Genomic DNA, 10,400 nt, shown 5'->3' on the forward strand with positions numbered 1-10,400 from the left:
TTTCTGTATTTGTGAAATCATTTAGAAAACAAAATCCTTTCATTTTGAAAACAAAACTGGTTTATACACTGTCTATTGAAAATGGTTTCTTTTGCTATAAATTGCACCATAATCTATGCTAGCACCACAATTGTTGAAATTTACCTTTTGCTTTTCAGACATTTTATTCTAATAGCAAAAGAGAAGGAAAAAGCAACCATGAATTCAAGCATATTAACTTAGTCCTTTCTGTTAGTATATCTGTAAAACCAGGCGTCTTATTGAACACAGGACATGTTTTTGTTTAAGCTTCTTGATTAATTTATTAGACCAATACCTACATGTGTGTGTGTGTACATACTTTTTGGCTGCATCTCATTTTATATTTCTGGTCCATTTGCTCAGGCTGTCATATTCCAATTTTCATCCGACAGAGAGTCTTATAGTTTGCAAAACCTATCAGGTAGGCTGGAACCAGATAGATTTGAGGGTGATGATCATAGCAAAGACAAATGGATAGTGATGGTCAGGGCTAGTACCTTAACGATCGTAAACCCTCTGTCTCCTTTAGCTTTTTTGGAATGGACAGAAATATGGTAATAACTTGGAATGTCCTTTGATGTGCATCAATAGCATTAGGATGCAGTGCATATAGCTTCTTTAGACCTGCAATATGATGGTTGTATCTTTATGCATTGCAGCAGCGTTATAAATAGAAATGTTGAATCTATAGAGGCAGGATCTTGACCCTCAATACATTTTTATCAGTCAAAAAACATTTGAACCGGTCAAATAATTCCATATGTGAAGAAAGTGGGAAAAATCCTCTATCACGAAAAGAAATGTAGCTCCATTTTTTAGAAGCAAAAATGACCCTATAGCACAGGGATTTCAATGTAAAAACATAGCATTCAAAAAATATAAATACATATTGCATCCCTTATAAGTGGAGTAATACAGAAAATATTTACTTTTCGTGTAAAAAATGTTTGTTAATTTTATTTATTGCATTGAAAAATTAGGGTTATAACATAAATTCAGTGATAGACACAAACCAAATTCCTACATCCACACACTCTCTAGCCTTTGGGTTTGTTGAATCCATAACATGAGATTCTGGACCTCAAATTTGAAAATGTCCCTCTTAGGACACGGACACACAGACTTCCGAGCGTCACTGAATTTCTGAATTTACTTGTTTGGCTATTAACCCCTACGCAATATATTATCCATGGACGGTCGCTTATCTTAGTGATCAACATAGTCCTCCAAATGTACACTTACACCATCTCAACAACATAGCATCTCATCTGCCGCGCTTTCAACACGAAAAACCTATAGTAAATGATTGGATCGACCACCCAGGCATAGGGAGATAACCAACCATGAGCTCTTATAAAGCGATCCCTCGCAAAATATCTCTACTCCTACAGCGAAAATCCGCCCCTAGCCCAAACACCACACCGTCCCACGACCACGCACAACTACCTATCTTCTCTTGCCCGATAAGACATCCAGCACACTCTCCGATCAACTAAGTGTACTCATCGTAAGCACATATATCACACTTCCAACACAATCGACTTTCCCATAACCCCTCTATCCCAAATATTAAACCAGTAACTTCACACTCCTCATTGTACCCTACCACGACAGACCATAACCATCTGAACCCCGAGAACATCCACCTATCACGACCATAATCACGGGGAATGATACATTATTTGCATATTATTTCACAGAAATTATAAATCAAAATGGTTTACCTTTTCTTCACTCTGCAAAAAATCAGTGTATTTCTCCTTTACTTTTTGTGTTATTGGTTATTTTACTGGAATGCTTTATAAGATCTATTATTTTCTGATTTGTTTTTTAGTGCTGTCTTTAATTTCAAGGCCAAAAAGTGCAGTGCCCACATTAGCTCTCTGACACTGCTTCGTGCAGAGCTTTTTAACAGTTTTTACAAATGGATTTGAGATCACATTCATGTTTACACAACCATTTCAGTGGATCCAAATGACACACCATTGCCTGGTATCTTTCAGACTTTAATTGGAAGAATAGTGTAGACAACTTGCAGTAGGATTTATCTCCTTGTCCATCTCTAATGTATTGCAAGAAAAGTCTTAGGCTTTGCATGGCTTATTTAACACAACCTTAGTCCATATAAAAACATGCAACATTGAGGCTAAAAGCAATAATAATTATATGGGTTTTGCCCTCATCATGCTGAACGAGCATGTTCCTTTGATTGGGTAGTGGCAAGCCCCATTTACTAGTAGGATTACTCATGACTAGTCATAGCTTTCTCATTACAGTGAACAAATATGTTGTCTTAAAGTATACTCTCTATTTTCCCAAAATGACTTCCATTGATTAAAACTTTCCCTTTCTCTGCAAGCTACTTGCTCCCTAATAATTTCGGCATTCTTCTTCTCATCAGTGCCACTTTCAAAGCTTAGTTACATGTTTAGTTGAGTTGTGACGGAGCCTTACTCTTTCTTTACTTTTCCCGAGGCCCATGCCTTGTGGAGGGACTGAATATACATCATGCATTTTGGGCTTCCAGTTGGTTGTCACAGTTTCCAATCAGAGTGGTAGGTCTACTCAGTACTGTGAAACAATCCTTGAGTTTTAAAAAGTCAGGTGTTTAACCTACGAGCAAGAGTTAATGGAAGCGTTAAGAAGGGTCTGGGGACTGAATGTGTTGTTTTTTTTTAAATGTGTGACATTGAAGAAACATCATTTTAGTGGATCAGAGTGGCTGTGGAATCAGTCATGAAATCTTCTGCAGTGATATCAGCATGAGTCAGCATAATCAGACAACACCTGGAACACAGTTACCCGACTCTTTTAATTTTGAGTGAGCTTAAACTTACCCGCGACAAATTTGATTGATTTTTATTAACAAAGTGATAGATACATTGATTTCACTGAATTACACTGAGTGACATTGTTTGTCTGCCACAGCACCCCCATATGTACTTATAAGTCAAATGCAGACGGCCAATGATACTATCTTATGAAATTTATACACGCTTGGTTCTTAAATTAATTCTTTGGCTGAGACAAGCAAGCAAGAGAAGTGGATTTGCAATTTTCAAAACAAGCATTTATGGCAGTGGCTTGGAATATCTATTTATCAGCTTGGCTGACTAAATGTGGTAGATGATGCGTCCTTCCACATGTTCTCAGTATCCAATATGTTGTTAGAGGGAAAAGAAAATGCTATAAAATAACCGCATCCTGGACCAGGCAATTTCTCACCTTCTCACTCTCCCAGCCTTATTAGCAAGCTTGCACAAGTCTTTCTTTTAATGCCGATTCCTTAGGCATTAAAACATGGAAATCCTTGTCTGTACACTGCATGGAGGGGAAAGAGAAAGGCGATCTGCTATTTTCAGAAAATTGGGATGAATTACAAACGACCCAGGCCAGTAAATCCAGATCCAAACACCCCTAGATTTAGGGAAGTGTTCATTTTGTTTTCATTCCTCATCTTCTTTCATTCAACAAACTTATGCTTTTTTCTTCCACCTCTGAAATCTAGAGGTGGGTTGAACTAAACTGTACTCAAACACCCTGCAGCTCTGCGGAAGTTTGGGTCCATTGTCCAGACTTTGCAGCTCCTGCTATTTCTCTGCCACAATCTCTCCCCATTATCAGTAAAAACTCCTGTGTCACCTGCCCTATTACTTCTTCTTGCATCCTTTCTTTGTACCTTGCTTTCTATCCTCCCCTATGTCCCCATTTTCACTTATCATCCCCTCTGCCCTTTTCTCTCCAGATCCACACGCCTTCTCTGCCACATCACTCAAACAACTAGTTACATCTCTCACATGGTACTTCTGCCTTATGCTTTGTTTGTAGTAACAGGAACCGCAGTTTATTACCTTGTAAGGTCTTCGACATAAGTGAAATCTATTATCGAAAAAAGAGGTTTCCATCCATCCAAGTGAAAAAGATGCAGATATATGGAATATGCAGCTATGGTGCTTGAAATTCTATAGACAGCGCCTTGGAAAAGCAGATTGTACCTTTGCATGTTACGATCATATTTACGGAGTTGAAGTAAGTGAGGCTGGTTCAAGGAGCCCAGGAGTGTATTTATTTTTGCCACAAGCTGTATTTTGTTGTCTTAACGAAAAATGCGGTGAAAGATGAATTGGTGTTGCTCAAAGTGTGCAGGTTCTCTCCAAGCCTAAGGTGGAGCTAAACTCCTGCAGCATCAAAAGGAGGAGACAACTTCACTGAATATAAATCCAAGGGAATGAAGGCATGCAGCTATCTATCAAGAAGGCACACCAAGTGAAACCTTAAGCCCCCTGCATGTGGGGGTAGCCAGGGTAACGCAATTAACCCAAAAACCCAAATGGGGTTCTAGTGTTCTGAGGAACATCCTGATAATGTTTGCCAAAGATCTTTGAGCTAACTTTAGGGAAACTAGATCCGCGCTCAGTGCTGTAATGTAAATCCCTTTCCAAAAAAATGTTGTTCCTTGGCTGCAGATCTGCTTTTAACTGTTCTGATGGTCAAAATAAACTGCGGGCTGAGAGCTTATTATTCTGGCACTTCATCAACCTGCCAGTCTCGTGGCCAGCTACCAGGCTGGGTGAATTTTGCTGAATGTGGCTGTCTTAGCCTCAGAGACGAATTTTTGGACTTTGCATGGCTTACTACATTTGGTGAAGGGGCTAGGGTCTTCGTCTTTGACTCAACAGAGGCTCAACAGTGGAAGCCTTCATGTGTCCTTCAGTATCCTTCTTTTTAAGGCATTTATGGGCACTTCCAGGAGTTACAAGCAAGCACAACTCCATGGGACTCTGAGGCTCAGCACCCACTGGCTGCCCTGCGGAATGAGCTCTTCCCTGCTCATCCCTGCGCGCTCCCGCCACATGGCGGGCCATCGATCGATTTAGTCTGACTTCCCGTCCCTCACACTGCACTCCCACCTGCCTACGAGTCGGTGGTGAGGAGTCAGGGGTCAAAGCACCTTTCTTGGGAGATCTTTGGGATGTGCGTGCATTAGTCAGTCCATACTCCACTAACAAAGCATGGAGAATATTGGCTCTCATGCGATGGCTACGTTCTAGTCTTGGTGTGTTATTGCTCATATGAAGGGCCTAGTTTGATCGCGCACTAGTTTTTACAATTGTGTAACATCCCATTGCCTCATAGATTTACTCTGATTCTACACCAGAATCAGAATCAGCCCAGAACCTCCAATTGAAAAACAATGGTGAACAGTCAAAGGCTGATGAAACAAACCTGCGTCCAGTCCAAGAGCAATTCAAGGTTTTCTCTGCTATTATGTTAGTAGAATTAAGCAATGAGGAATGGAAGAAATTTGAAAACGGCTATGTTCAAAGGAAATCAGAAACCATTGTACTGTTGTAAGCATTATTCACAGCTAGGCAAAACCAAACTGTTCAAGAAAGGTACAAGAACCCACACTTCCCTCCTCACCAACACACACCCACACCAAAACTCAGAACTTTCCAATTAGGTCTAGGCCAGTACGCTTTGTGTCCAAATTTTGTGTCAATCTGTTGTTTTTGTCTTAAGAACTTAAGCAGGACCATGTTTCTATTGGCTCCTGCAAGAGCAATGTTTCTCAGTACTTTCAGGTTGGCAGATGGCCTTACTCCGGAGTCATTCTATGGACACAGCTTATGTTTACTAAAAGAACGAGGGTACTTGTGGCACCATTAGGGACTAAACAATTTAATTCTGAAGCATGAAGCTTTCGGGGCTAAAAACCACTTCATCAGATGCATGAGTCGGACACCATACAGAGGAAGATAATAAATATACACGAGAACATGAAAAATGGGAGTTACCAATACCAACTGTAATGATTAGAGTTGGTATGGCAACTCACCAATAGAGTTGGGGGGCAACCCACCATCTTTTCATGTTCTCTGTGTGTGTGTATGTATTTTCCACTGCATGCATCATATGAAGTGGGCTGTAGCCCACGAAAGCTTATGCTCAAATAAATTTGTTAGTCTCTAAGGTACCACAAGGATTCCTCGTTCTTTTTGCTGATAAAGACTAACACGGCTACCACTCTGAAACTTTTGTTTACTGTAAAAGTAAGAGTAAAAAAATGTATCCATGGTAACAATTAGCCTGTGTAACTTATTTGTGAGTGTGATTTGAAAGGCTGACAGAGAATTCTTGACCTTGAAGGGTAAGAGTTTGCAGGGAATGAGGGAAGCCGGATTTTCTTTTGCTTTAGAGAAATAAAATTTGCAACACCTCGTGACTCCCCCCACCCCCATTACCTATTCTGACCCTTTCTGGGGGTTGTGACCCATGGATCGAGAAACATGTTGTAGGCATTTAACAAAGAATAATACAGCAAACATTCTACTGGTGAACGTGCCCATTTCATAAATATTTGACGTAGGCCCCTACGTCAAGAATGTATTGAAGTATGTACTTAAGTCCATCCCTGTTCCACAGAGCACTTGTTGGGGGAGGGACAGCTCAGTGGTTTGAGCATTGGCCTACTAAACCCAGGGTTATAAGTTCAATCCTTGAGGTGACCATTGAGAGATCTGGGGCAAAATTAGTGCTTGGTCCTGCTAGTGAAGGCAGGGGGCTGGACTTAATGATCTTTCAGGGTCCCTTCCAGCTCTATGAGATAGGTATATCTCCAAAACACATGCTTAAGTGCAGTGAGCCCTTTTCTGAATAGGGTTATGCAGCTGAGTTGTTGACATATTCCTAATGATCTTCAAAGCATTAGATTACCATTAACTATTTCTCCCAGCAACTCTGGGCAGAAGGGAAATATCGTTATTCCTATTGTACAGATGGAGAGATTGAGGCAGTGGTTTTAAGTGACATGGCCGAGGTGTCATGGCAATTGGCTGAGCTGGGAAGAGAACTCAGGAGCTCCATACTTGTGTTCTGACCACCAGAGCACACTTCAAGCTCCTAGCAAGTTCTCAGGACAGCCTCTAGCGTTGTAAAGTTTGGGCATCTCTGTGACAGAGCAAACCTAAAGGCCAGGTCAGATATATTGCACCCAGTAGAGGGCAGTAAGGAGTACATGCGCGCACACACACTGCACTAATCACAGACATTTTTTGCATTAAACAACAATATTTAAAATATTGTGGTGTGATCTTTAGCGTTATATATTTTTCCCTCTTGGCTTGTATTTTTTTCATTTCAGAAAGATGCAGCATGCCAAAGGAGGTCAACAACGCAGATGTTACGGTCGGCAATAATAATTTGTTGAATTCCAGCCTCCGGTACACATGCAAAGATGGTTACAAAAGGAAAGCTGGGACATCCAGCCTCATTGTGTGTGTAATGGACGAAGTCACCAAAACACTCCATTGGACAGAGCCAAATCTATGTTGTATTAGTAAGTAACTGCTGTCAGTGTGGTATGATGCTGCTGTGCTTAATGCTATGAAGAAATGTAAGGAATGCAATGTCAGAAAATTATGTGCAGAAGGGTAGACAGAAGTGACTATCAGTTAGAGGACAATGATCATTCTATAATTGTGCTGCACTGGGATGATACTGGGTCCAATTGATCCCTGGGTGGATTTAGATGTGGCTATGCCCACTTACACCAAGGATGCATATGGTCCATTGTGTTCAGCAAAATATGAACTAAGGGCCAAATTCTGCAACACTGACGCTGAGTAGCACCCACTCATGCAAATAGTCCCATTGATCTCAACGCTCAGGGGAGTAAGCACTCAACCCGAGCAGGATTTGCAGAACCTGGCCCTCTGTAAGTAGATCAGAGGGATGCCTACGCAGTGTAAAGTGGTCTCAAATGTTTGTGCTTGGGACACAAGGAGAGATCCAGTATCAGAGGGGTAGCCATGTTAGTCTGGATCTGTAAAAGCAGCAAAGAATCCTGTGGCACCATATAGACTAACAGACGTATTCGAGCATGAACTTTTGTGGGTGAATACCCACTTCGTCAGATGCATGTAGTGGAAATTTCCAGGGGCAGGCATATATATGCACGCAAGCTAGAGATAATGAGGTTAGTTCAATCAGGGAGGATGAGGCCCTGTGCTAGCAGTTGAGGTGTGAAAACCAACCCAAAGGGAGGAAAAAACTTGGTTCGTAGTCGGGCAAGCCATTCACAGTCTTTGTTTAATCCTGAGCTGATGGTGTCAAATTGCAATGAACTGAAGCTCAGCGGTTTCTCTTGAAGTTTGGTCCTGAAGTTTTTTTGCTGCAGAATGGCCACCTTAAGGTCTGCAATAGTGTACCAGGAGGTTGAAGTGTTCTCCTCAGGTTTTGTATATTTGCCATTCCTAATATCTGATTGGTTCCATTTATCTTTTCATAGAGACTTCCAGTTGACGATGTAACATAGCCAGAGGGGCATTGCTGGCATATATGGCGTATATTACATTGATGGACGTGCAAGATTGAATGAACGGTGATGGGTGGCTGATCTGGTTAGGTCCTGTGATGGTGTCGTGGTGTAGATATGGGTGGAGAGTGGCATTGAGGTTTGTTGCATGGATTGTCCTGAGCTAGATACTATGGTGCGTGTGCAGTTACTGGTGAGAATATGTTTCAGGTGGTAGGTTGTCTGTGCGAGACGGCTGCCACCCAAGCCTGTGAAAGTGGGATCATGTCAGATGGGTGTAATCCCTGATGATGCGTTGAGGGGTTTAGCTGGGACTGTATGTGATGGCATGGAGTCCTGTTGGTTTCTTCTTGGGTTTGTCTTGTAGTAGGCAGGTTCTGGGTAACTTCCGGCTCTGTTGATCTGTTCCTTATTTCCTCGTGCAGGTATTGTAGTTTGAGATGCTTGGTGGAGATCTTGTAGGTGTTGTCTCCGTCTGAGGGTTAGAGCAGATGCGGTTGTACCTCAGTGCTTGGCTGTAGACAATGGATCGTTTGATGTGCCCGGGATGGAAGCATGGCATGAAGTAGGCATAGCGTCGGTAGGTTTCGTATAGGGTGTGTTAATTCACCATCACTTATTTGCACTGTGGTGTCTAGCAAGTGACTCCCGTGTAGATTAGTCCAGGCTGAGTTGATGGTGGGGAAGCTGTTGAAATCGTGGTGGAATTTTTCCAGAGTCTCCTTCGCATGGGTCCAGATGATGAAGATGTCATCAATGTAGCGTAGGTAGAGAAGGGCGTGAGTGGACGAGAGAAGAGCGTTGTTCAGGTCGGCCATAAAATATTGGCATATTGTGGGGCCATGCGGGTGCCCATAGCGGTGCACTGATCTGGAATATTTACTGTCATCAAATTTGAATAATTGTTTGTGAGGAAAGGCAGAGACTCAGCAGCCAGTTGTGCTTGCATTATCAGGGATACTGTTCTTGACAGCTTGTATTCCATCGTGTGTGGATGTTTGTGTAAAGACCTCTAACATCCATGGTGGCTAGATGGTGTTTTATGGAAGGTCACCAATGCATTGTAGTTTCCTCAGGAAATCAGTGGTGTCACGGATAGCTGGAGTAGTGCGTGGCATAGGTCTGAGTAGAAGTCCACATATCGAGACAGTCCTTCAGTGAGATGCAATGCCCAAGATGAGGGGCGTCCAGATTTCCGGATTTGTGGATCTTGGGTATAGTAGAATACCTGGTAGGCGCTTAAAGGTATGTTGATTTGTTCCGTGTTAGTGTAGGGATGTTCCTGAGTAGATGGTCCAGTTTCTTAGTGAATTCCTCAGTGATCTGAGGGAAGTCCTGTAGAATTTGTATTGGAGAGTTGTCTGCACCTCCTTTTGGTAGTTAAGACCTATTATTGATGACAACAGCACTCCTTATCAGCTCCTTTGATGATAATGTCAGGGTGGTTTCTGAGGCTAGTGGATGCATTGCGTTCTGCACGACTTAGGTTATGAGGCAAGCATGTTGTTTTCCACAATTTCTGCCTGTGCACGTCAGCGGAAGCATTCAATGTAAGGTCCAGACTGCATTTCGACCATCAGGAGGGTCCATGTGGAGTTTCTTGGCTGTTCTTCCATGCCTCCAGCTTCCATCCCGGGCACATCACACTCAGATCCATTCTACAGCCAAGACTGAGGTACACACCGATTCTGCTCTAACCCTTCAGACAGAGACCAACACCTACAAAATCTCACCAAGCATCCTCAAAACTACATACCCGCACGAGGAAATAAGGAAACAGATTAGCTGAGGCCAGACGTGGTTACCCAGAAGCCTCCCTACTACAGAGACAAACCCAAGAAAGAACCAACAGGACTCCACTGGCCATACATACAGCCCCCAGCTAAACCTCCTCAACGCATCATCAGGGGATCTACAACCCATCCTGGACAAATGATCCCACATCTTTCACAGCCTTGGTGGCAGGCCAGTCCTCGCCCACAGACAACTCTACCAACTTGAAACATATTCTCACCAAGTAACTGCACACTGCAATACCATAGTAACCAGCTCAGGGACAATT

General features: G+C 42.4%; 1 protein-coding gene across 4 annotated transcripts in view; it reads left to right on the forward strand.

Annotated features, from left to right (window-relative positions):
• IL15RA (interleukin 15 receptor subunit alpha) overlaps positions 1–10,400 on the forward strand; it is an 88,824-nt gene that overhangs the window by 49,089 nt on the left and 29,335 nt on the right. For all 4 annotated transcript variants that reach the window (XR_004376110.2, XR_004376109.2, XR_004376108.2 and 1 more), the window contains exon 2: positions 7,166–7,360. Coding sequence is in view for 1 of the 4 variants with exons in the window: in XM_032797504.2 (XP_032653395.1) it covers positions 7,166–7,360 (195 nt within the window). In the remaining 3 variants the exon portion in view is untranslated. The remainder of the gene's footprint in view (positions 1–7,165; positions 7,361–10,400) is intronic.

Source organism: Chelonoidis abingdonii, chromosome 1, assembly GCF_003597395.2.
Source record: "Chelonoidis abingdonii isolate Lonesome George chromosome 1, CheloAbing_2.0, whole genome shotgun sequence".
NCBI classification, from domain to species: Eukaryota; Metazoa; Chordata; order Testudines; family Testudinidae; genus Chelonoidis; species Chelonoidis abingdonii.